This window comes from Trichoplax adhaerens, genomic scaffold (genome assembly GCF_000150275.1).
Source record: "Trichoplax adhaerens TRIADscaffold_47 genomic scaffold, whole genome shotgun sequence".
Classification (NCBI taxonomy): domain Eukaryota; kingdom Metazoa; phylum Placozoa; class Uniplacotomia; order Trichoplacea; family Trichoplacidae; genus Trichoplax; species Trichoplax adhaerens.
In genome coordinates, this window is record NW_002060987.1 from 11,501 (window position 1) to 39,039 (window position 27,539).

Here is a 27,539-nt window from a genome sequence, read left to right on the forward strand (position 1 = left end):
TAATCTCTCGATAAATTTCCGATATTTCCTGAAATAGCTATGTTTCCCAAATCGTCTACAGTGATATCTACTGCTGGCCATTGATATTTAGACGAAATAGAAGCAGTTTGTAAGAAATACAAACTCGAGGGCATATTATTCCAGTCTTTACTCGGAGCATTTCCGTGGATAATTGGATCCAATGAAGGATGAACAATATCTAAAACCTTTCCGTCCGATCCCGGATGCCAAACTTCTTTAAACCGATCAGATAATAGATATTTGTCTACGGCTTCGTTAAAAGTTATATAGGATAAATCATCTTTCGTAACAATTCCTTCGGATTGGAGTAAGGAGTCGCCGCATACCTTTCTTTCCCCTCGCAAACGTAACAAATCTGATATCGCCCGTCTGATTTCTGCCTCCTTGTATTTTTCTGCATTTTGTAACTCTTGCTTCCATTTTTCACAATATTTGAAGATCTTACTCTCCCAGTCAACCTTTGCCATACAAGCATCTTTGATAGCCACGACATTAGAATTATTACTAGGGATTCGCCAAGTATCTATAAATACCCGGATAAGGTATCTGGCTAATTCAGGATCTTCGTAGAAAGTCGGCTCCATCATAGGATGATGTTGGTAATTTCCTTGCAATTTAAGAAGATAATGCACTACATCATAACATTGACCACGACAAGCCCCGCGGAAACCTTGATAGTTCCGGACAGAAACATCTACACCAATCGCTACCAGTTTTTCAAGTGAGTTCAGGCTTCCGTGGTGACATGCCCATCTCCATGCGTATTCATCTTTAACGCCAATAATTTCTTTCCCAATATTTTTCCGGAATATTTTCACTCATATCAAATCTAAAAGCTAACATGGTGAAATTGACCCTCGACGTCTTTTCCATGTAAGGCAGAATACGACTTGACATAAAATCGAATAAAGGTTCTGCTTCGCTACTATATTCATCTTCACTGAATCTGAAAAAGTTAATCCACTCACCATCGTCATCTATATCTATATCAAATAATTTCGCTATTTCCTTTTTGCGTTCTTCTGAAGATTCATCGAAGAATTGTTCTATTTCTGTTATGGTTTCTTCTTCAATGCTATCGAAGTCTCCATATTTCATGTTTTCCATTAATTCTTTTACTTCTTCCATTTTGTGTCAAATAATAGGCCAATCTATACTTACTGTCGCTTAAAAATCTCTGAGTATATCACTAAAACTTCTAGCTATAACAATAAACTTTTCCTGCATAACCATGGAAATGCATTAGTCCAACTGACAAACAGGACCGCATGGCCTTCAGTTTTAGTTAGTAATCAAATAACAGTTATTTATAATCCATTAATAATTAATAATATGTAAAGTACTGCATACTAATTCGGTGTGATACCTCACTTACTTAGCACGCTATACAGTGCAGGCTCATAACTGTATTTATCAGCTCAACCTGTTGAGCATAATTAATAATGTAGTAACACTAGCTGAACACGCCCCATGCCATACGAATGAAAGTTCTGATATTATCAAGAAGTTAATGTTATGCAGATGCATAAGAAGTATCTTGAGTGGAATTGAAATCTAATTTCAATAATAACTTGTAGCATTTAACTATGGCGTTATTTTCTTCAGCAATATAGTTATACAAATTAAGAAATATTAACGTAAAAAATAGCTGTTTGAGCACAGTGAGGGATTCTATCACACCTTAATTAATGACTACGAATTCAGCTATTAAGACCAGTACTCAGTTCTGCCTTAGGCAAATTTACTAATTCAAGACTTAGGGTTTTGCTAACTTCTGTAGTGCGGTATAGCAATGCCAAGTGATTGTAAAATTAGCAATAAACAATTACTTCAAACTTATAGTTTTTACTTAGATCAAAGACTTTCATAGAGTTTTTACGAGTGAATAACGACCATACTGTATACAGAAACAAAATTACTTTTTTCAATCAGTGCCAAATGAGAATAGGATGCTTTTTATTTCAATCTAAAGCATCTTTAGGGTTTCCGTTTTCATATAATGTTGTATCATTCATACATGCAAATATATTTTGAACCAGCATCAAAAGTGTGCTTCAAAAATGTTATTTTCAGGAAGATCTGAGATATTTCTAGATTTGAAATTGAAATCGCATTTCTGAATCGGCACCGAGTGAAGAATTGAAATAGGCAATATTCTATTCAAATCTATGCGTAGACCGGCCTACTACTCTTCTACAGAGCTTTACTATTTATCTCGATAATACCTTCTAAATCCATTGCTAACACGAAATTCCATTGTCATAGTTTATAGCAACGGATACACTAGTAGGAAGTACGGTATTTCGCCATAAAATATTGATCCGAATAATAAATGGCTATATTACAAATTAAATTCAGTCTTTCGTATACTGTATTTTGTATCCAAGCTTATAGGATTTATGCTACATTGTAATAATTACGTATAATCAAACATTAAATTAAATCATGCACGTGCAGTGCATGCATTGGTCCTCAATCAACCATCGGCTAAGAATCGAAGTACTCAACTTGTTGTAAACATCAATAATTATTTAATAAATCATTAGTGGCCATTTTCTTATCAGAAATAGTTACTTTTTATAAAATATGTAAGATTTCACTCCAAATATTTATAGTTATCAATTGAGTTTACAGACTGTGAAGAACAAGCATACGATATATTAGCACATAAATCAATGTAATACTACTAATATCAACTAATGTAGCGACCAAATAGCCAACCACGAATTAGATAATAAAATTTCTCTTGAATCTTGGTGACAATTTAACAGCTTAACTATTAAGAATTGTTACGCCAAACTTTTTCCACATCACTAAGAAAAATGGAAAGCTAAGAGCTATACTGTGTTACAGTACATTAAGGTAACTGGAAAACTCTTATTACGTATATCACTAAATAGTACCATATGTACTGCTATAAAACTAATATTGCGTTAACATGCTTCACGGTATTACAGAACAGTACAGTAAATTATCGTATAGCAACTAAGTACAATAACGACGCCTACATGAATGTCGTATTATTACATTAGTGCTGCATTAGGAACGACGATTTATCATTTGTCCAATATGTTTGTATCATGATTGTACTGTAAGTAAAACAAGGATCGAGTAGAAAGAGCATCAAGTACTGTAGCCTCAATATTAGTTACCATTTGAGCCATTTATCTAGAATTCATGCTAAAATTATTATAATTATCGTTACCCGAGTGAATGAACATTACTTCTTGCTATGTAACAATCTACAACAGATACATCATCCTCTATATAGTATATTGCCGCCTTTCTGGGCATAGTACAGTTATCACTTGAACCATTTATCTAGAAATCATGGTAAAATTATTACAATTATCATTACCCGAGTTAGTGAACATTACTTCTTACTAAGTTATAATCTGCAATAGATACCGAACCTCTAACACCTATTTCTGGGTATAGGGTTGTCTTATAAACTGTGCTGCAATTCTTCCAGCTTTACTATCAAGAAGATTTATCACTGATAACCCCCTTTCAGCATCGGTTCTAGGACAATTTTCTCCTGGGCAGCTGTTGAAGCAATAGGTGAAACAGGTGTTGCTAATACGTCATAGTCAGCACCGAAAGTAAGAACTAAATACTGTACTATACCATGAGTAAGATCCTTCCGTCGAAGGTCATTGATCTGTTTGGTTGATTCATACGATTTGTTCCCTGCATCGACCTAAAATTATCTTTTTGTTTGCATTTTATGCATGGTATCGTTAACAATATTTCTTCGCTTTCCAACGCTGTTGGATGGAATTTTGAAGAATAAATCAGATCGCTGATTATCATTTTTCCTTTTTATTTTAGGGTTTATTAGAAGGAGACCATCGACTCATAGTGTAAACAGTCACATAGTCAAGTATTCAGTTTCAATTTTCTTTCAAATTTATTACCAGAGTCTGCTCGAGACTAATAAATGGATACATATCACAGCCATTAAATTCTTAAGTCCACGTTTAAACGGATTTAAAATGATGGTAAAACAATGTTTCATTATATTTATAGCACTAATTTTACTAATACAGTTTACTATAACAATCAATTCTTTGCTATTTACATATTTTGTGGAACGACTGCCTTATCTAAAAAGTTTCATCTAAAGGAAATTAATGTTCACACAGACTTATAGTCTCGTCATAGTTTGCCTGTAAAAGTACCTTTTTTCTTTCTTCTATTATCTTCTCGAAATGGGCCATATCGTATAAAGGAGGACTATTATCCTTTTTTTCTGAAATATGGTTTGCGGGGTCTACTAAAAAATAACAGAGTATCCTTCTCATTCCATCTGATTTTGCGGTGAATGGTAATACCTTATGTTGATATTTGTTAAAGAATACGATACATCTGCCTTTTTTAGCTTGTAACGATCCAATTGGCTTGATTGTCGATTCGCTGTCATGTACATCATTTATCTCTGCAACTGGGTCATGGAAATTCTGTTGATAAGACGTCAAATCTTCGAATTCGTCAATCCATTTCCTAAATGCCAATCTTGACGTATATATTCCTTGAATATCGGTATAACATACAGCACTGGCAACTATTTTTTCATTTGTTGTTCCTTCCACATGCCAACTTCCACCTGGGTATGATTCTCCCTTTTTTAACCTTATTTCTGCGATTTTAACGATGACTTGAAGTTTTCTATTTCGAAGGCTTATTTTATTATGTTTAGAATCATCTTCATCATATGAACGCTTTCTGGATGATTGGTAATAACAATCATTTGCGTTTAAAACATCTTCAAAAGCGGGCAGTACATCTTTTAATGAGGAAGTTATTGAATCGTAAATGGCCTTGTCTAAATCTCTCGATAAATTTCCGATGTTTCCTGAGATAGCTATGTTTCCCAAATCGTCTACAGTGACATCTACTGCTGGCCATTGATATTTAGACGAAATAGAAGCAGTTTGTAAGAAATACAAACTCGAGGGCATATTATTCCAGTCTTTACTCGGAGCAATTCCGTGGATAATAGGATCCAATGAAGGATGAACAATATCTAAAACCTTTCCGTCCGATCCCGGATGCCAAACTTCTTTAAACCGATCAGATAATAGATATTTGTCTACGGCTTCGTTAAAAGTTATATAGGATAAATCATCTTTCGTAACAATTCCTTCGGATTGGAGTAAGGAGTCGCCGCATACCTTTCTTTCCCCTCGCAAACGTAACAAATCTGATATCGCCCGTCTGATTTCTGCCTCCTTGTATTTTTCTGCATTTTGTAACTCTTGCTTCCATTTTTCACAATATTTGAAGATTTTACTCTCCCAGTCAACCTTTGCCATACAAGCATCTTTGATAGCCACGACATTAGAATTATTACTAGGGATTCGCCAAGTATCTATAAATACCCGGATAAGGTATCTGGCTAATTCAGGATCTTCGTAGAAAGTCGGCTCCATCATAGGATGATGTTGGTAATTTCCTTGCAATTGAAGAAGATAATGCACTACATCATAACATTGACCACGACAAGCCCAGCGGAAACCTTGATAGTTCCGGACAGAAACATCTACACCAATCGCTACCAGTTTTTCAAGTGAGTTCAGGCTTCCGTGGTGACATGCCCATCTCCATGCGTATTCATCTTTAACGCCAATAATTTCTTCCCAATATTTTTTCGGAATATTTTCACTCATATCAAATCTAAAAGCTAACATGGTGAAATTGACCCTCGACGTCTTTTCCATACGCGGTAGAATACGACTATTTATAAAATTGATTACAGATTCTATAGCCCTACTGTAACTGGTACCGTTGTAGGTATCTGTGCACTCTTTGAAAAAGATGATCCACCCATCATCATCTTCAATATCTATATCAAATAAATCTGCTATTTCCTTTTTGCGTTCTTCTGAAGATTCATCGAAGAATTGTTCTACTCCCTTCAGGCTTTCTTCTTCAATGCTATCCAACTCTCCATATTTCATGTTTTCAATCAATTCTTTTACTTGTTCCATTTTGTATCCAGCAACAAAAACAATTTCAGTGAAGATGATAACCTAGATAGCGCTTAAAACTCTCTTAACTTGATGCAGTTTATAGGTGCAATTAGAAGCAAAGATGAAATTTATTTTGCTGCTTAAACCATTGAAATGAGTCAGTTTGCAACTAGCAGATACTGTATACTGTACAGTACTGCATAGTACAGTATAGAGTACAGTACTATACACGGTATACAGTACAGTATGTACTGTACTGGACTGGAGTGGATGGTACTGTATACTGTACTGTACAGCAACTAACGAATAAAATAAATGATGCAGGCTGGATCATGCCAGCATCGTTATTTGGAGTTAATTACCCTAACTGCGTACGCAACCCTAACCCTAAAAAATCTCCCGCAAAAATAGGCTGACAGATTCCGTAAATTCCAACGTTTTTAAGTCATCGTACAAAATACAGTACTGTACAGAGTCTTGTAGTAACAACTACAGTATTAGCTACTCAACTATCAAACTATCCAGAAAGTTTTGTTTGCTGAATGTTGAAAACTCTATTGTTATCTATTTCCATACGCTTATGACCAACTGTACATTCTGTACAGTACAGTATAGTAGCTAGAGATAAGCATTTTTTTAGTAAAAGAGTAATACGCACCCGGTCTTCTACCATATACAGTACTGTACTGTGCTTTATTAGCTCTGAATATACGCGTATATGAATTATAATTGAAATAAAAATAGGCTGCTTTACTCATAACATTATTATAAAATAGCTGTTTACTAGCAAATCTCATTTAATCGATTTCATAGGAAATTAAAGTGCTATATAAAGTTGGGATTATATTGTTGGCCTAATTCTGTGTTCTTAGAAATTGTACTTCGGCTGGATATATAATATAAGTTATAATATAACACAGACCTCTGCTCTATCTACCGCACGGAAGTAAAGTGTAAATAACAGAAAATACTTACAGTATTATTTTCTGTGTTAGTAAGAGCCAATATCATAAGATGAGAATAAGCAAGCTAGAATTGCTCTATTACGAAATTCATCGGGTAGTAATGTCTATAATAGACGAGATGATTTAAATGATCTTCGAACACAATTATTTATTCGTCTACATTGGTAGCAAAGTCTTAATAATCTCTAATTAGAGATTAGCATCGGGAGGGTCAATTTGGTGTAATGTGTTTATGTACGTACACTTGTTCATTTTATCGCGCGTTAGCATAGAAAGTATTTCAGTACTTCAATATTCTTTCGGAAATAACTCGCGCGACACTGTCTAAAATCTATCGAATGTCACGTAGAATGTATAATAAGTATAATAAAAAAAATATTTCCTAAACGCTTAGAAATATGGACTTGCAATTTAAATGAGTCAGACCATCGATGAATAATCAAGATTCATAATTTCTTCAGAATATTAAATAATAAATTTATGCAGAAAATAATCATGTAAAATACTTTGGATACCGTTAATTAGAATGGATACCGAACGTTTTTACAACATTTAAAGCCACGTATAGTTATCTACTCCTATAATGTGACTACTGTACTTAATTCGTTAACTAAACTCCATTTAAAGTATACTCTGAGATATTAGCTCATTAGATTGATTTCAAATATCGAAAATGTTTATTTTGATTGCGCAATTTCACACAGTGAACTTACTATGTGTAAATTAAGAAAATCGAAATCTTCCCAGTACTACTTTAACGAAATTGGAAACATAAATAAGCTACAAAATAGAACTGCCCATAGCTAGCCTTGTCGCAATACACATAGGAACGTGTATACAAGCATATGTGCTTGCTGAAAAAGGAAATCTGAAAACTTACTGTATCTACTCGTATATTAACAGGTCAGGATAAAGCATTGGGATTAGATTATTTTATATCAGATCATATGTCGCCAAGGCTACCCTTTAAATATCGTGGGCATTTTAAAGCTTTATCGTTTGTTGAATATGTCCGATGGCAAACAACATTATTCGACAACGGAAATTATGAAGGAGCCTCGATGATATAGTTAATATATAAACCTTATCTAGAAGACAATATAATTAGTTATCACCGTACTTGTACAGAAATAACAGAATGGCTAGGTAAAATGTAATTTCTATACTTACAATGATATCTACATTGATCGGCATTTTCAAAGTCAAAAAAAATGTACATGAAATAGACCTTGAAGTATGAACATCCAATATGAATAACATTAATTTTAGATATCTAACAAGCTACAACAGGCATATCGTCCTTTATACATTGCTGTCTTCCGGGGCATAGGGTTGTCCAATAAACTGATCTGTAATTCTTCCAGCTTCTCTTAAACCACTCAAAATCGCCCCATGTACCGTGGCAGGATAATTTCTACAAGTATGTTCACCAGCAAAAAAGACTCGTGGCTGATTAGGACCTTTTTCAACAGTACCTAAAGGCGTTCGGTTTGCAGTTGTTGAAGCATTAGGTGAAACAGGTGATGCCATTATGTCATAATCTGCACCGGAAGCGTGAACCCCGACATATGAATAAGATCCTTTCGAAAAAGGGTCACTAAACCATCGTGAAATACAGGTTTCCTTTGGCTAGAATTGTAATTATAATCAAGCATTATAATTATCGCAAAACAAGTTGATGTCTAAAAGGATTTCTAATAGCAGAACCTTACCTGCGGTACATTATTAGCACCAAAGATACCTTTCAGGATTGCTACGGTTCGAGCGACAATAGTATCGTCGGAAATGTTTTCAATCGCTTCAGCAGCTTCGCCAGCGATTAGAGCGATTAAAACTGGACTTCGTTTCGTTGACCAAAATAAGAAAAGCTCACCTCTATCGCTCGTACAGGAATTTACATGGCCAAATAAATTGCTTTTCGAGTTCCAGAATATGCTTTCGAAACACAGTACAACCTTCGTTCATTTGAGGTGCAGATACAATTAGTGACGGGGAAAATCATGTTCAAATAATACTATAAATTACGGTTATTAAGATGGTACCTTGTTAAGATTTCCGTACCCAAGCCTCTTAATGCCATTTGTCTTCCATTCAGGAAGAGGAGGATTAAATTGTATTAAAGAAGGATTATACTTATAGATTCCCAGTGGAACAGTCATCAGGACAGCATCGCCGCAAAATTTAGTTGTAGTATTGTCACTGCCGCCACTTTCATAGTTTGACTGCGTTATGATTTCTACTCCTGAAATATTCACATAATAATGTCGGCTTTATCACGGAAGAGAAGTTGATGGATAGAGATACAAAACAGTGCCATAGTACTATAACTAGAGACAATTCTCATTTTAAGGCTAAAATACCGTACCTCTTTCATTGTAATTGATATTTCTTACGGTTGTATTTAGCTTTATATTTAATCCATCAGCAAGGGCTTCAGGAACACATGAATAGCCATTTTTTACAATCAAGTGAGCACCAGAAAATTCGAAATCATCATCTTGATCCCAATATTTCAGAGATAGCCTTTTTAGTGGACATGCATTCGCAAACTCCAAATTGGCAAAATGCCAATTTAGTATTTGGCAGTCTCTTGGAGATAGGTACACATCACTAGCAAATGTAAAGGATGGTATTACTTATACTTATCCAAACATAAGAACACTAAAAGACATCAAAATTTTTTATTTTGAATGTAACATAAATCGCAATTAAATCGTACCTTGGTGGGTTTGATTCCAAAAGAGATAATTTCTGTTGAATTTCCTGTTGTTTACTAAGAAGTGAATCATGCTCCTGGAAAAACAGAGACCATATGAGGCATAAATGAGAAATACTATCCAAGTGAAAGTGTAGCAGAAGCGTTGCTACACTGCTACAATTTCCCAATAAGACATAATCGAAACAAACTATCTGATGGTCTTTTTACCTTAAATAAAGATACTAATTCTCTAGCTTTGCTTCTAGCTTGAAATTCATTGTCAATACTGCTGTAAAAAATACCAATTCCTCAGCACTGATATCAGTATTTCAAGACTAGATTCCTTACTACCATAGCATTTTGAGTTAGCTAGCGATACCTTACAACTCACCTTGGCTGTTTCTTGGCATCAACACCAACGTGTTCTCTATGTATTTGAACGATATCAGTCTGCACAGTAATCAACTAAATATCACAAATGTAAGTAGCATTCGTATCAAGAATAGTATTATTCCAAGAATGAATATTAAGAAGAATTTCAAATACCTGTCTCTTGACAGCTAGACATTGGTCCTGCAGCTCATTGATTCTTTTATAATGTTGAATCAAATCTTCTTTCACTTGTCGCTCTCGAAGTCTAAAATCGTTATCGATTATAGCTACTTAGTCATCCAAAAAAGCACAAGTACATTACAAATAATGCTGGATTTGTATGAGAAAACTAAGTAATGATAGCGCTAGATTCACACAGTATCTACTACTAACAGCCTTACAAAATTCAGTAATCAGTTTAATTTCTGTTTTCTAAGAGTATAAATATTACGTATACACACGATATCTAACCTCTATAAACAACATCATTGATCAATTATATTATCACGCATACAAAACTTAATTTTGTAATAGGATAATCAATTAAAGCTAAATATGCGTGCAGTTGAAAGAATATTCATTCTATTACTGTATTGATCATATAAAATAGTCTCTCAACCTATGCTGTTCAATTCAATGATTGATCAATGCAGTCCAAATGCTCAAAGGCAACTTACTTAATCATAAGTTCTAAAGCTTCTCCTAAAGAAATTGGTTTATCGTCTACGCTATTAAAATCTATTTGATGGGACATATACGAAGTTGCTTCTAGTAAGCGATTGAATTCAGTTTCCACCATGTTATCTTTATCTTTGGGCACCAGAGAAGAGTAGGACTAATCAAATAGTTTAATACTTTATAAGTGTTGCATTCAACTATGACTGAATGAAATTAACGATTATTACTTACCATTTTCCCACTAGTTTCATAAAGTGGACAATCCTGCTTGATTCTTGATAATTCCATAGATATCTGCTTAGATAAAATATCTATCGGATTTCCGCCTAAATATATGAACATATGCTACATTTATCAATTCTGCCATCAAATATGACATGCTACTGTACAAGGATGATGAAATGATGTATCAATTATTTATTAAAAACTCGAAGATACCTAAGCCTGTTATAACCATGGCTCCAAGATCAGCAACCCAGCTTCCTTTAGAAAACGTATTAATCCTTCCACCGACTCTATTCTGTACAGAAAGGAAATAAAACCGGTTACCAATCTGATTAATAGCTATCTGCAAAGGAAAGGACTGTACGTACCCTCCCTTCAATTACTATGACATCGATGCCAAATGATTGTAGTTGTCGAGCTGCAATTAAACCTGATGCACCGGCTCCAACAATTAAAACGGTTGTTTTTGTAGCTGTAGAGTTAATATAAAGCAAGTAAGAAAATCATTTTAAGTGCTAGTACAGATGGTCTTTAATTATAATTAATAACCCTGGAAAATAGTAAACATACATGTAGGTCTCTTAAGGAGTCTGTAAATACCAAAATTAATCAATCCATAACGCGTTAAATAGCCATGCAAACGCGTTATAAGGTGCCTATTATCTAGAAAATTTTCAGAAATTTTTGATTCATATTTGTAGGATTCTAAAATATCATTAATATGCTATTTTGATGTATAATACAATTATTTATCGATATTATACTTACTATTATACGGTGCCTGAAATTGTGGAATGGCTGCTTCGATAGTAAGTTCTACCTTGGGATTATTAAGCCATAATTCCAACTAGAGATGATTTAATACATGAAATTTATCACATGATCATTTCTATCATCTAAGAGCATCTGACGATAACGAACAATTTATAAAATATTAACTTTAGTTAAGATTACCAAGCGATTCCGAATGTATAAAAATGTAGACTTTAGTGAATTGTTTTGAGCGATATCAGGAAAACAATTCATCTCTTGAGGTGTAATTTGATCATGTGGCAAGCGACTTCGAAAGGCTGCTCCTTCCATTCCTAATCAATTACAAGTTATGAAGTATCAGCCATTAATGGTTCATAAAGACCATGGAATAATGATGATGCAATGTTACTTTCGTTAGTATTTGAAGTTTTTTACCTTCAGGAATTTCTCCATACTGATCGTCTTCATTAATGGAAGCATCAGAAAATTCTGGTGATAGTTCATCTTCAGTTAATTGAGCTAATTTCTCGTCCATTTCTCGATATTCAACCTACATTATGAAAGGAATTTACGGAATTATTAAAGGGGCATTTTCTATACCTGCAATGAAGCAGTTATATAAAGTTTATAAGCCTTTGAGTAAAATCAATTCATACTGTATTATAACTTAAGCAAAATACTTTGTTGTTAGCAAAAAATAATTAATAACAGGAAAAGAGTAATATTTAGTCACGACAACGAGGGTACAGTAAATTGACCATAGTAATAATTTCATTAAAGGGAAACATGAATGATTAATCCACTTAATTAAGCGCTAATCGCGTAGTATTAGTTGCTAAGGTTATGGTTATACGTGTGGTATACTCGTATGTTGATGGGAAATGGCACTTGTAGATCAGCAGTTCCGTTCAATACACTCGAGTACAAGAGGCAGGAATGCAAAGAGCGTTATCTCCCCCATAGATGAGTGTAATTGTACCGAATGTATTGGTAGATTGTTGACCACTTGGTAATAAACAGTTAACGAAGGATTATAGCAGAATACTTCGGTGTTGACTGTTTATGACTCTAATTCGAATGGATTTGATGTGTCATTGTAGCCACGCATTCACTGTTCAATCGAATAGTTACAATGCTATGACTTTTTTTTGTATGCAACCTGAAGAAACAAACTGCATATTGCCGGCCCGCGTCAGATCAGATTTTAGAAACGTATATTACATACCATACTACAATCAGTGGCACCAACTGCCCTACATACATTTCAATGTTGCATTTATCAGTGATTGTGCCACTAGAAAGATCAGACATGGGGATATTTTCTCTCGCCGCATTATTGCATTCAACATTATACGCAAAGTAAAGCACTTTCCATTTCTTGATAATAACCCTTATACCAATACTGTAACTATGGTAAGTCTGTCAGGTAGATTTAAACTGCCAGTTAGTTATCTTCGATTGAACAAGGAATAATAGTATTTTAGCTTGCTAACTACATTTCCTGTGGAGAATGTTGAACGTTATATTGATGCAATAGATCAAGTGCAATGTTAATGGTGAACAATGTACCGTTATTGGGAAAGTGGACATGTCTATTCTGGGACATCTATTAAGTGTTTTCAGTACTTTGTTTTTCGATAGTGACTGGTGTATTATGATGTATACCTTGGGTCGTTTTCGCTGGCTTTGACGGCGTGTTATTACATCTTCTTCGTCGCTGTTTCTCGCACCTGGAGAAAGCCACTTATTTTCTGGTACGCTTTGTTTGCTTCCGTTCATCTTCTCTCAGTCTACTCTAAATGATGACTATGATGAACCCATTTGATAACGTTAACACTGATCCATGTTACAATCAATCTACTCCATTACAAGTTGACAACGTCCATGATTACATCTATACCTCACTACATTAACTATCGGTATACTGACTGAATTTCAATTCAAAATAGTCAAATTCTCCATCTTCTGATCAGTTGACTACTAGAGGTACTAGAGCATTGATACGAGTAAAACTTGCATCCCGTACAATGATGATAATGGCAGAATCAATTACCAGTTTCAATGGTTATCCGATTTCTTTCCGCTACCAATGAAAGGATAGTAATATTCTTTCCGGTAATAGTCCAACAGTTTCTACTTGTTTCTATCAATCCTTCTTCAGTTCTAGGATAAATGAAGTGAGAAATATTCAATTGACTACCTAGACAAAGGGCAGCTTGAGTCGCAACTTCACCAACACTAACACTACCGTACGATGCACTGCGTATCATGTATCCTACACCAGCTGACTACAGTGACAGCACTAAGCCAGCGTCGAATCTATTTGAATCGAGTCGATTCAATTTTGCTTGTTTTGCTGATTGGATCAGAGTCCGACTAGCGTCACACCGTACTAAGGCTTACAGTACTTTTACTGTAGGCTACAGTACAGCACAGTACAGTACAATTTTGACAGTGTACTGTACAGTACTACAGTATAATCGCGTACAGTACAGTACAGTGCTGTACAGCACAGTACAAATTTTACAGTGTACAGTACTACAACCACATACTGTACACTGTACAGTACAGTACAGCACAGTACAAACTTCACAGTGTACAGTACCATAATCGTATACTGTACACTGTACTGTACTGTACAGAACATGAAACCTTATTCGTCTGGTACTAGACCTGAGAAAGGTCCGGTTTACAGCATAGTACAGTACAGTATGAGCCTTTGTGGCCATTGTAGTACTGTACACTGTGTACAGTACAGTATAATAGTACAGTACAGTACTGTACTGTACAAGCTCAACAATTCATGTACTGTACGTGTGTATAAAAGAAAGCATCACAGTACTGTACTCTACTGGCTCTCCAGATGGCTCAATGGCAAACTTTTAGTCATCATCGAAAGTAGTTGCGCTTATTGCGGCTGGAATCACCATTAAGGAATTCTATCTGTCTACATCCATCGTTGAAAAAATTCTTTCTTGTCCATGTAGCCATGGAATGGTAAGGACAATATGTCTATTCTAGATGATCGAGGATGCTAAACATGACTCTATTATCATAGCATCACAGTACCGCAGGATAAGATGAATATCAATTAATTATACGCGTATATTATAATTGTCAACCAAGCACATCTGGCCAGGTAACACTAGCATAGAAGCAATAGACTCACAAAGTATTTGTAGCAATATCCCTATGACATGATTATGTTGTGCAGTGGAATTACTAGTACTCCTGCTAGATGGCAATACAATCTGCCACAGATTGAAGCGATACCATCGGTCAGTCTAAGTTAAATTCAAATCCATGGTACAAACAAGAAACCACAGTATTAGATTAACAATTACAATCAAGAAGAAGAAGATTAACTGAAATTCTTCCATAGCTTATAATGTGACCTTTAGCCTCAGTAGATTGTATGCTGCAATGATAATGGAACACTTTCTTCATAAGTTCACGGTTCTTGAGATCGATTGTGTCTTGCTACTTGTCATGTTGCCTACAGTACGAGTACAGATTAATAACATGAATCAGTCATCACGTCTACAAACTTGAAACCCTCGAGTCTCCCACTAGGCGGGTTGCAAGTAGAGTGTGTATAGTACTTTCTTGCATTAATCACTGATGTTCAGTTGATCTTTATACAAATTATACAACACGGAAATTGACTGTGATAGTAAATATCATCTGTGCAGTACATGCTAATAAATCACGTACAACAATAACTACTGTAATAAGTGTACTATCTGTTATGTATAATTATTAAATCGTCTCTTGTGTAATTGAGTTGGTGGCGGCTCTCTTTTGTGGTATTGCGATAAATTGCACAAGGGCTTTGTATTAACCTCACAAATGATACTACTACCATCACTTATACAGTAATTAAAGTTTTCCTTTACATTCTTCCAATTTATCGATGAGAATCCAATTTACACTCATTGCATAACTAGGTGAAGAATAAACTGATTCGTAGTTTGTGTCAAGCGTGATGATAATAATGGTAAAGCTTTGCATACTTTACAAAGGTATTCATAAATCGGTCACACTCTTACTTCACAGTACAGCATACGTACATATAACGGAGATGGAAGCATCATTTCTACTGCTCTACACTAAACTACTTACTTCTTTGCGATGCTAATTTAATCAAGACAACTACATCCATTTTTGCCTACAAAACATACTCTCAATGATTTATTATTGTATACGGTGGTTGATAATTATAATTATTACATGTACAGTATATAGTACACTGTAATGATAACGAAATAGAGTTACCGATGGGTATTAGTTATCATATTGATTACAATTTCTCTTTCGTCTTATCAAGTTCGATGCAATTGAAGTTACATGCTCTTACAAAGAGACAATTTGCCTTGGTTTACCTAGCTTTCTTTTTTGGCTTTATTATCCTGATACTAGTTGGAGTTACGGGTAAGATGTAATGGTATTATTGCAATTATAAGAATTGTTCAAAAGCATTATACGCGTACTTTATTGGAATGTAGTCTAACAAATGATATGTATACGAACTTGGACTCGATCAAGTAGCAATCTCTAATTGTTCAATATTAGCCAATTCAGCATCACTTAATACTAACCTCCATAAATCCTTACTTTGTCGTATTACATCTACCACTATTATAAAGATCATTTGCAAAGATAATGTTATGACAACAGTCAGATCATTGAACAGTGAAGTAGTAGTAGATTAATCGAATCATTTCTTTGAGAAGCGAATAGAATTTAGCAGTGTACCCTAAATATCACAAGCATTTCACTAACGTAAGGTCTTTCTTTATGCATACTTGAATTAATTGCGTAAAATCAGTTATTTTAGCGATATTTAATATAGGTACCTTTGCATTTCTAATGTATGCGATATAGTACAGTACAGCATAAACTACTAAACATTTAGTAGTCCATGAGTACAGGTAGCTACACTCACATGCTTTCATTATCGTCGTTCTTAAGAATTTGCTAAAGGTTACATTCTCCAAAATTGATCTTGAATCATTTATACTATTCAATACTAACTTGTGTGCTTTACGGCTCAGCTACTAAGTACTCTGAAAGTGATCATGACTTGCTATTACGCTGTGGGCTTAAGAATAAGCTTTCGCCTTCAAGCTTATTTTTATCATCTTCTATTATTATACAGGGCCTCCAGTATTAACTCCAATTGCTGCAAACTACAGCAATTCGGTAACAAAACCTACGCATAGTTCTCTAAATGTAAGTTAAAGGGAACAACACCAAAGAATAATGACTATCTACATGAATGAGTGAACACGATAACGCTAATATATCGATATGATTACCTTTTGCAACTAATTAATTATTCATTGCAGCAGAAGATTTTTCTGTAGTAATCAAAAATATCCATAGCGTTACTGATTGTGGATATATTTCAGAGTGGACCTTTTACAGTAAACACTGGAGAACACGCTTTAAATTTATTTAATCAACAACTCTGGCTATTTTGTCGCCTGAAAATCAACGAGCAATCTTCCGGTAAAGCAAGTTGATTGTGCTGTTTTATGTAAACAATGTATTTAATATGTTAAATCACTGATTTTGTATGATTTCATAAAATTTCTACTTGACTCGTTTGTTTTCTCTTTATCTATAGTACGTATCTTGGGTATAGTATTTCAAGTTAAAGCAACTGTAAAAGGTAGAAATAAAGATGGACATTACGTGATACTTTCTGACTTTAATCGTACTCGAAAATTAGAATGCAAGGGATCGGTATGTCTATTTGCTTTGAGTATCTTTCATACGGCTTACAATCATTTTATATATATGTTAATATATATATATACAGTTTGAACATTTTTTTATGACATTGTATTATTTTGATAGAAATGTGAAGAATTCATGGTATTTCATGTGGGATTTCTGAACTTTGAAAAATACGAAGTAATAGTACGATTTCACGGATTGGATGCAATTAATGTTACTAACGTACGCTTTGAGGTATGTTAGAAGCCTTTCATTAAGGAATACGTTATAAAATTTTTATAAGTAACTTGCATAGAATAATGCTTACTAGCTGTACCAGCAATTAGGACTTGGATTATAATGAATGAGTTTTGAAAATGAACTTTTAAATTGATATATTTATTCATTAATATATTTAGTTTCAACACTACAATGTCGCCTATTCCAGAATTGAACTGTGGCTTCGATTCATATTCGCCGTTTGCTCTTTTGTCATTGGCGTAAGTAGAGTGTATAATCTACAGTTTGAATATAAAATATCTGTATACTAATAACAAATCTTGATGATAATCTCTTTAACAGTGTGTTTTCATATACATCCTTCGGACATTTGGGATCCATCAGTGGACAGTTGAGCAAAAGTAAATGATTATGATATAATCCGAATTTTACTACAAATAATCCCAATTCCATACTGTTGTTATCGTAGTAATAACAAATTTTTCATTGCTAAGACTGCCATCATATCACGCGACTTTCTCGGAATGTAGTACCACCACCTTTATAAATTATATAATTAATGAGACTTTCTTATCTTTCAGATGGCTTTCATTTCTTCTTCCATTACTGCTACTATTCAACAGTCAGTAGAAAATGTATTTCTCCGTTTATCTTGAAAGTGATCTTTAAATTCTATTGACTCTTTTGTTATAGATCCTTTATATCCATTAAAATTCCTTGTAACCAATGCGTCTGCATACGTTATCGACGCCATTTTTGAATCAAGTTTTATTGCTGCTCTTCTATTATTTTGGTTATGCATATCTCACAGTATGAGAGAAGTATGATATTGATCGGACGGATGATTTTGATACTAACTTACATTCTTGTGTTCTAAGCTAAACTACAGTATAAGGGCTAGTTTGGATCCATTTGCTATATTAACATCTCAATACATATTAGCATTATAGCAAGAAATTCTTCACATTTTATGCGCCGAAGATATTATTAGTCGGTCTGCTATGGATTGCTGCTTTTACCTTGTCTGTATGGCAAGAGTAAGTGTGTAATGTTCATCAATAAAATTGTGTATAAAATGACATAATAAGTGCTTCCATTTTAATAGAACTATTGAATTAAATGCTCCAATCGAACAATACACGCAATATGCCGCCAAATTTGAGGTAAGAAGTAATTACAGATACAAATGCACGCTTTTATACATCGAAGTATGAAATTATAACTTAAGCCAAATTTCTGTCTCTATGCGTAGGGTCTAAAAGTATTTCTGTACATCCTGATTGGACTGTATGTGTTGTACTTACTTTATTTGTTAGTCAGAGCATATGGAGAACTACGTAATTTAGCCTTTCATGGTAAGGAATTCGTAACTATTATAGCATATTAAATGTTATATGAGTAACTCTTTTGGTATTTCTGATGTAAGCGCCCTAAAGTTAACTTTGAGCTGTTTTTCGGTCATTTTATGGCATATGCTTTATTTCTCCTTATGTAGATGTAAAAATGAAATTCTTCACATCATCAATGCTCTTCGTGATGATTGTATGGTAATAACAATTATTCTTTACAGCGATCGATCGATTATAATTAACTATAAGCGTAAACCCACAAATTATAAATCTTTTGGATGACATAACGCTTACCCTATGAATTTTTTATTTATTTCAAGCGTTGTTCTTTTAGTCATTCAATATGAACGATCTACCTTGCATACCAACATTTTAGCTCAGTTAATCACTCTCTATCAAAGACATATCCTAAGAAATTGATACAAATCAGAAATTTTGTCAACTTTTAGCCAATATCGCTGCATTCCTTAACCTATTTTACATTCAGAATTCGTTATCCTGTTTGGAGTATTAAACTTTTACATTTACATGATGGCATTCGTCTATTCTCCAGCGAAATTTGCAATTGAAGGTTAGCTTTATTAATACATCGCTGTAAGATTTGTCGATAAACTAAAACTAACACGTAGTTTATACCTCTCTGATAGAGGCTATGAATAAGCGCAATGCAGTTTTTTCAGCTTTAAATGGAGAAGAGCGTGTCATTTACGGGTAAGTAACTCTTGATATCCGTTTCAATTTTAGCTTATAATTAATTGCTTAACCAATTAATTAATTTCCTTTTGAAAAATGGCAGTAGGAAGAGGAGTAAAAATCAACGATTACCGCTAGAGAGCGACGAAGATGAAGAGTTATCATCTTAATCTTTTATACATTAAAATGACTAGTCTGTCACTATAATTGAATATATTTTGTTTGCAGTGTACTTTATGTATTTAGTTCTTGATGAAAAAGTACCATCCATCGTTACTTATGTACAAATTGCATACCTGCTTCGATTATATTTATGAATTCGACCTATTATTAGCAGTACGATAAATAGGGTTTCAGAACTGTTAAGGTAAATTGTACTTTTTGTGCTTTGTATTGATAAGCCTGACTGCAAAAACAATTGAAATGTCGCAATATCATTAATTCGATAGAAAGCTATCTAAAAAAGCCTATAAATTGAGCATAAATTGAAGCCTATAACTGTAACCCTGAAGAAATTCGAACGCATCTCTAAGAATTAAAGTAGACAGATTTATTTGTTAAGTTCAAAATTAAATTTTATAGATGATTATGGCAGTTAAGCGTAATCCCTCACATTACAGTCATATATTTATTATGAAGCATAGTTACCCTCATTATTTATCATTTAAATATCTTCTATGCTAATAAAATTTGCAACAATTTTGCCACGCATAAATCTGATTGCCTAATCTTGTTGCCATTAATCATGGGATTGTAATTGGTACAAAGCAGCCTTAGAAGGATGATTTGTTGTTCTTGCTATCTATCCTATGCATACAGTACTACAGTACAATGAACAGCAATACCAATAATAATTCATAGCTTCAATTAGGTAATTGCTTATTCTATATACTTTATATTATCACGGATTAAACTTAGAAGTTAGAATTTTAAGCTGAACGTGTCAGTATTCAGTAACAGCAGTGAATTTTCCAGCGTGTACACTGGAGAAATAATGCCGTACTCGCTGAGACCCGCGGAAATTCCACTACTATTCGTAGCTGAAACTGGTAGGAATTCCACTGCTATACTGTAGAAAATATGCAAATCATCTACGTTAGTGTCCACCAGTACGGGCAGTATCACATTGTGGATTGTTTAATGGAGCAATCGGTTGGTCGTCAAAACTTATTTGCTGTTGCTGGTCAAAACGTCTTTACTGTTGCTATGCTACAGAACCTTACAGTTTACAGTACTGAGTGTAGAGTTACAGTACTGTACACTGTAACTGTACAGTACAGTACTCGACTAAATACTGTACTGTATACTTAGTGTAAAGTACTGTACAGTAGTACTGTACTCATGCGCGAAAGCTACCGGTGCATTAATTAACTACAGTATATTGAATAGAAGATACTGCGCCTTACAGTATTAGGCTTTAGAGCTCTTTGACTGTATCCGAAACAAACAAAAGTTTCGTGATCAGTCCATTGCTAAATATCAATTTGCGATTCTAATTCATCGCTACTAGTCAATCTGCCAGTCTATAAGTAATACAGTGTTATAACTTAACTTATAAGAAAGATTTTTTGATAGTAGGTAAGCTTTAAAATATGCTAAGGTGATGGATTTCGCCGAAGAACAGCGTAATGAAGTAGAGGCTTTGGAATCCATTTATCTGGATGATCTTCAAAGTAAGGAGCACATGTGAATGTTGAGTGATATAGTTATTGCTAATTTGGAAAGGCGAGATATACGTGTACAGTACAGTATTTACTTTCTCTGACTACTGTATGTCGTATGCTTCACCGTGGACATTTAAAGTTTTTAAAGGATCTTTTAGTTTGTAAAGGTAGTAATTCCAATGTTGGTTAGCCAAACGCTAAAGCTGTACAATTTATTCAGCATTTTTGTTATACACTATCACAATACAGTATACTACGATGTAGTATACCATAGCACGTGAGACATTTTGCCCTTATTGCATATACTCGTACCTAGCTACTAAAACTATATTGCTTCAACAACCTTTCCAAGATGCATTTCTTGCTTTTATCTTGTTTTCCTATCAAAACGAGGTAAGATTAAATGCGCATTTCTTTCAAATTTTGCAGTAATAGAAGAAGATCCATGGTCCTTTACTATTTACGTCGAGTGTGATCAACAGGAGGATAACCCAAAATTCGAAGGTAGTACTCATTCTATTTATATTTATTTTATATTACGCTGTAAGGACTTTCCACCACAATGTGAATAAATTGCAACTAGCACTAATTATGGTTATAATCGCTGATTCACGTGGTTTATTGACGACTTGTCTATTTAGTCAAGAAAGTTTAGATTTGCTGGTTGTTTACCTTGAGCGCGTACAAACTACAATGTTTTCTATTTTCAATATTTCGGAAATAGCATGTTCGGTACAGTTTCGCTTTACTCTTACCCCGTGTTACCCAGAAACTCCGCCGGAGATACAAATTATTGAAAAAGATAACCTATCTGATAATGATATATCTGATATTATGGAAATAATGAAGGAACAGGTTAGCTCTCATGAATTCATTTATGTGTATCATCAACGGAGTCGCTCAGTAACCTTTCGTAACACCGTTAGGCTGATGAAAATTCAGGCATGGCCATGGTATTTACGTTACTATCAGCCGCCAAGGATAAGATGGCAGAAATTGCAGAGAATATTCTCATACAGAAAGAAGACGAAATCCAGAAGCTGAAAAGGCTTGCCGAAGAGCGTGATAAGGTATGAATTGTTATGTCAAAAGGCATCTTTAGATACAGTTTATGATCATAAAATCACAGAGTCAATTAGACGAATGATAATTCTTTGGGTTGAGTTTATTTTGAGTACGTCTATTTCTTAGGCTATTCGGTTAGGAACTCCTGTTACAGTTGCAAACTTTTTAAAATGGAAAGCTGAATTTGAACAAGAGCAGTCGGCTGCCAAGAAGCGCTCGAAAAATAACGATAGCACTTCTACTAAGTTAACTGGTCAATAAATGTTTCCGTAACTATTACTTTAAATTAACTCCAATTAAACTATGTGCTATTAATTATCTTGTTTCTTAGGTCGGCAATTATTCGAAAGTGATAGCTCTTTGAAAAATTCAGATGCTTCATTTATGCAAGACGGTAGTTATTTGCAATAATGAATTTAGTCTACAGTGTCATTTTTAAATTAAACACTAACGGATTCATTTATAGGTGATGTGAGAATTGATGAATCACTGTTCGAAGATCTTGACGGTTTGGATATTGAAGAAGATATGGAAGACGACTAACGAATATAGTTACGTGTACAATAATAGTATCTTCGCATCATGGCGACCAAATTTTATATAGAACTGTATCATTTATTGGCTACTATTTTATGTAAATCATGGTAAACTTTTGTTGAATAATCGGAATAATATAATATTACTTGCTGCAAAGACGCATTAATATTGCATAACAATTTATACAATTAAACCTCAAGCAGGCCATTCAATTTCATTTCGAAAAAATGTCTATTATACAGGAACTAATTATTATTGCATGCGAGTGCCTCGATATCACCTATTTCTTAGTGCTAGAAGCAATTTTAGATATTCATAGCCACGTTAAAGTAAAGTTATTGGCCAAACTCTGTTCAACATCAGTGACATTCAGTACCTGCAGATACACGTAAATGTAGTAAATATCAAAACAATTGGTTAATTTTAAAATCTTGACTAATATCCAATGACGCCGCACTATGATCTGGATATTAACTCATTGATTTAGCATATCCTGCTCTAGCAATATTAACTTAGGCTTTAATGATTACCTTTGACGCGGAATTAAATTGAAATGTCGTTAACGAAATGCCATTTAGGAAAATATTAGTCACTGTTTTTGACAACCCAAATATAAGGATACGACCTAACGTTGGCAACTGTCGGTATTCAAATTTGGTAGTGATTCCGTCTAATTGTGTCTGAAATTCATAGAATTCGGCAAGGTGAGTTTGATTCAAATTACGCAAGTTTACTGCATATTCACGTGCCTACATTTGAACCTGGCATATAAACTATTCCTTATTATCATATCTAAGCTATGCTTACCCCGTTGGCCTTAAATTCCAGTAAGGAAAAATTACCGTTTCTATACGTATCTAAATTTCGAAGCAATGAATGACTCAAAGTTAAAATAGCATCTGCAACACCATAATAACTGCTGTGATTTTCTCTATCAATCATTAGGTTTCAAATAGTAATAAGAACGGCTGCATTAGCATATATTATAAGGGATGCTGCATTGTTGAGCTATCACTATGCAAGCAACCATTAAGTCTTGCTATTGTACATAATTGTTAATTTGGCTATTACACTACAGACAATAATTAATTTATATTTTCTATTGGCATAATGATTTACAACTATACGTTCCTACTATTATGTTGGCAGAGTGAACGTAAGTGGTATAGTAATCATCACAGATCATACACGGTGCATAGAACGCTAAAATACGACACAGATGCATGCGAGTAGTTACAAACCGATAGATATGCCGTCATCCCAAAATAAGTTTCCAGTTGCGCTGCTGTTATCGTCAAGTGCCACTATTAGTCCGAACTGATTTAATCGACTATCGGAAAAATCCGTTATTTAGAAATCTTTAATTAAAGTTTCTTAACGCACATCCTGTACTACGTAGTAACGTACTTAAATTATTATTTCACAACTATCGCTGTTACCGTTCGTTCATACCTGTATTCAGTGTTGTTTGCCGGCTCCTGGGTGGGCAATATATAGCCTCCTCTCACATGCAATGGTATATAATCGGCAGGAGCAGATAACACTACCGTTGTACCTCGCTGGTTTGACAAAATTTCAACACCAGTCCTGTAATCATACCATCGAGCGTTTGGGAAATAAGCATGTACTGTTATGGCTCCCTGAGTGAGCACCGGTGAAATTAACAATCCTCCTCCCCACATAAATTGTTTATCAGTACTTCTACAATTAATGTCTTTAGGGAATTCCATCATTAATGGCCTCATAACTGTGAAACCTTCCGTGTGTGCTATATGAAAGAGCGTATATAGATACGGTAGTAAGGTATATCGAATTTGGAGTACGTTAAGGGAATTTAATGCAATTGCTCCATTAAAAGCAGCTGGATCTTGATCAATGCTATGGATGCTATTATGATTCCTCGAGAAGGTATAGAATGCTCCCAATTGCATCCATCGATTGCATAACTCAACAGAACTATCTCCAGAGAAACCACAAATGTCGGCACCAATATAAGGAATACCAAACATATTAAATTCCAAGCAACCGATTATGGAGTAAGTCATAGAAGGCCATTCAGATTTATTATCGCCCAGCCAGTGTCCACCATACCGTCCGCTACTAGGAAATGTAGATCGTGATATAACTATACTCCTTAAATTGTTGCCTAAAGCCATCCGTACTGCAGTCAGAGACGGCAAAATTTCACTATGACCATATAAGCTGTGAACATTATAATGGAGTGATTGATATTGCTTTGCATCCATACAGATAGTTTTATCATATAGCACAGCTCCCCATAAACCTCTAGGCTTATATGGAGGATTATTATAGGCGTTATTAGGGCATCCAGCAATAGATCCTTGAACAAAATTAGCTGGCTCATTCATATCAATCCATAAGCCATCAAATTTTAGAGATTTGTGAAAAGCGACGACTTGATTTTGCCACCAAATACTTGCGGAAGGATTACTAAAGTCAGGGAAGACCGCATTACCGCGTGGCCAAACTTTACCGATCAAATTTTTTCCTGAACTATCATTAACAAATACATTCATCCTAATACCTTCGAAATAAGGAGGATATGTGTCATTAGTTTGATTATTACTAATTGCAGGATCCAAGATAATAATATAGTGTTGACCATGTGTATGTAACTCTTCCACATATTCAGGTAAACCAGCATAAGCATTTGTGTCGTACGTAAAATCTAAAGCATATCGCATATAGTCAATATCCCCATATAGTACATCTAAGGGTATATTGTAATCCTGCATCCTTCGCATTACTTCCTTGACACGAGTAAGGCTACCGTATCCATATTTGCTAAGTTGAAAACCTAGGGACCAATAGGGTGGCATTAATGGCAATCCAATGGTTTTTGTGTAGTCTTGAGAAACTGCAGAAGGAGATTCACCGACAAATACGAATATATCGATAATACCACCAATTGATCGAAAAGTTAAAGCAGGGGCACGTGAAAGTATAAATTCCATTGCATTGCTATTGAGGAAAAGAGCTCCATTACTATGGCCCTGACTGTCTTCGATATTGAGGTAGAAGGGATGAACTCCGTATAAATTAGCATTTTCTATAGGTGGTTGATCTCTTGCAAATAAACCCCATAGTTTCCAATTAAAATCTTGGTGTTTTAATGTACGGTGTTCGTGTTCGCCTAACCCGTAAAAATCTTGCGATGCTAACCTAGTGCTTATTTCTAAAAACTGATTTTCGTAAACTAACCCACCAATTGAAGTATCAAATATTACTTTTCCTGTAGATTTTCGCTTAATGGAAATTGCAAAGGGCATTGCAGTAACTGAAATATTATATAAAGTTGAAGATAAAGCCCTGGGTGACGACGTTTGATCTGTATTTGGTAAATCGATCGGAACTTGATAACGTTCCTGGTTGGGATCGTACATTCGAATACGGATTCGCGAACTAGTTTGAGTTTGAATGTCGACAATAAGTTGCTTTACTGCATTTTGGATGATAACTGGATTATTTTTACATCTTGTTAAATAAGCTCTAATGCCAAAATTCGTTGTGACGATAGATGCGTTATAAGCTGCATAATTGTGAGGAAAAAAACACCACGGAGCGTTAGCATAATTACCATCATGATTTGGAACCCAACAACAGCCTCTTGCTCTGCATGAATTTTCATTTGCACCATGTTGCGGAAAGCAATCAATTCTTTCAGCAGTTTGTACTGCTAAACATGATGATGATGATGATTCATGGCTTCCACATTGATCGCTAGGATAAGCTGGTACTTGCTGAGGTGTTTCTTGGGTGTAATTCCAATGAATAATGAATTTTTCGTCAACAGGTATTTGTACTCCACTGATATTTAAGATTTTAAACTCACTATCGTATGCATAATTCTCGATAATTGTTTGATTTATAATCAACTCATTTATAGAATAAGCCATGCCGTAGAAAATAATATTCTCTATTACACCTTGAATACCGTAGCCCTTATGCAATACTGTGGAAAATAATAAGTTTCCTTCAACAGTGTATCGTATTAATGTATAGTTACCAAGTTGATAAGTGCTAGCTGATTCTCCGTCATCTAGGTAAAGTTGGCCGTCAGCAGTATTATTATCATCAAGGGCAATTAATAGTGTGTAATTATTCATTCGACTGAGTAGAGTATTATTGGAAGGTTCTTGCATAGGCAAAATTGAACCTCCTCGTACATGTAGAGGAATGACATCGGCAGGAGCCGATAAAGAAAGACTGGTTCCTGGTTGAATTACTTCTTTTCCAGTATAAAAATCATACCATCGGGAGCTTGGAAAATAAGCATTGACCGTTGTTTTGCCTTGCTCGACAACAGGAGTAATCAATAAATTATTTCCCCAAAGAAATTGCTTATCTACTGTTCTGCATGTTTTATCCTTGGGAAAGACTACAAAAAGAGGACGCATAACCGGCACTCCGGTAGAATGAGATTCAAACATTAACGTATACAAGTAGGGAAGTAAACGGTATCGAATAAGAAGAACTTTACGGGCATTAGCTGCAAAAGTTGCACCGAAACTAGCTGGGTCTTGTGGAATAGCAGAATCGCTGTTATGATTTCTTGCCATTACATA

General features: G+C 34.6%; 6 protein-coding genes across 6 annotated transcripts in view; 2 read left to right on the plus strand and 4 right to left on the minus strand.

Annotated features, from left to right (window-relative positions):
• The window catches only part of TRIADDRAFT_62422 (uncharacterized protein), a gene marked incomplete at both ends in the record, with an annotated part of 1,831 nt that extends 682 nt beyond the window's left edge, over nt 1–1,149 (minus strand). Inside the window, 2 exons of the mRNA XM_002118354.1 lie at nt 125–808; nt 990–1,149. Coding sequence (XP_002118390.1) covers nt 125–808; nt 990–1,149 — 844 coding nt within the window. The remainder of the gene's footprint in view (nt 1–124; nt 809–989) is intronic.
• Nucleotides 1,150–3,900: 2,751 nt separating this feature from the next.
• On the minus strand, nt 3,901–6,011 carry TRIADDRAFT_62423 (uncharacterized protein; the record flags this gene model as incomplete). Its single annotated transcript, XM_002118355.1, has 2 exons — nt 3,901–3,954; nt 4,203–6,011. 2 exons carry the CDS (start codon nt 6,009–6,011, stop codon nt 3,901–3,903), a joined length of 1,863 nt encoding a protein of 620 aa, XP_002118391.1.
• A 2,249-nt stretch (nt 6,012–8,260) lies between these two features.
• On the minus strand, nt 8,261–13,463 carry TRIADDRAFT_34137 (uncharacterized protein; the record flags this gene model as incomplete). The annotated part of the gene is made up of 17 exons (XM_002118356.1): nt 8,261–8,587; nt 8,671–8,913; nt 9,001–9,200; nt 9,324–9,568; nt 9,678–9,751; nt 9,885–9,945; nt 10,048–10,121; nt 10,203–10,293; nt 10,706–10,863; nt 10,938–11,032; nt 11,145–11,226; nt 11,300–11,403; nt 11,502–11,594; nt 11,700–11,778; nt 11,886–12,016; nt 12,120–12,234; nt 13,350–13,463. 17 exons carry the CDS (start codon nt 13,461–13,463, stop codon nt 8,261–8,263), a joined length of 2,286 nt encoding a protein of 761 aa, XP_002118392.1.
• Nucleotides 13,464–15,961: 2,498 nt separating this feature from the next.
• On the plus strand, nt 15,962–19,857 carry TRIADDRAFT_62425 (uncharacterized protein; the record flags this gene model as incomplete). Its single annotated transcript, XM_002118344.1, has 12 exons — nt 15,962–16,115; nt 16,843–16,916; nt 17,096–17,195; nt 17,314–17,432; nt 17,547–17,660; nt 17,825–17,905; nt 18,588–18,682; nt 18,751–18,808; nt 18,898–19,000; nt 19,482–19,565; nt 19,642–19,705; nt 19,791–19,857. 12 exons carry the CDS (start codon nt 15,962–15,964, stop codon nt 19,855–19,857), a joined length of 1,113 nt encoding a protein of 370 aa, XP_002118380.1.
• Nucleotides 19,858–21,290: 1,433 nt separating this feature from the next.
• Nucleotides 21,291–22,959, plus strand: TRIADDRAFT_34127 (uncharacterized protein; the record flags this gene model as incomplete). Its single annotated transcript, XM_002118345.1, has 7 exons — nt 21,291–21,360; nt 21,781–21,855; nt 22,076–22,206; nt 22,278–22,421; nt 22,543–22,669; nt 22,748–22,813; nt 22,883–22,959. 7 exons carry the CDS (start codon nt 21,291–21,293, stop codon nt 22,957–22,959), a joined length of 690 nt encoding a protein of 229 aa, XP_002118381.1.
• Nucleotides 22,960–23,745: 786 nt separating this feature from the next.
• On the minus strand, nt 23,746–26,870 carry TRIADDRAFT_34135 (uncharacterized protein; the record flags this gene model as incomplete). Its single annotated transcript, XM_002118357.1, has 3 exons — nt 23,746–23,810; nt 24,195–24,283; nt 24,406–26,870. The coding sequence occupies 3 exons, from the start codon at nt 26,868–26,870 to the stop codon at nt 23,746–23,748; spliced, it is 2,619 nt and encodes an 872-aa protein (XP_002118393.1).
• Between the last annotated feature and the right edge of the window lie 669 nt (nt 26,871–27,539).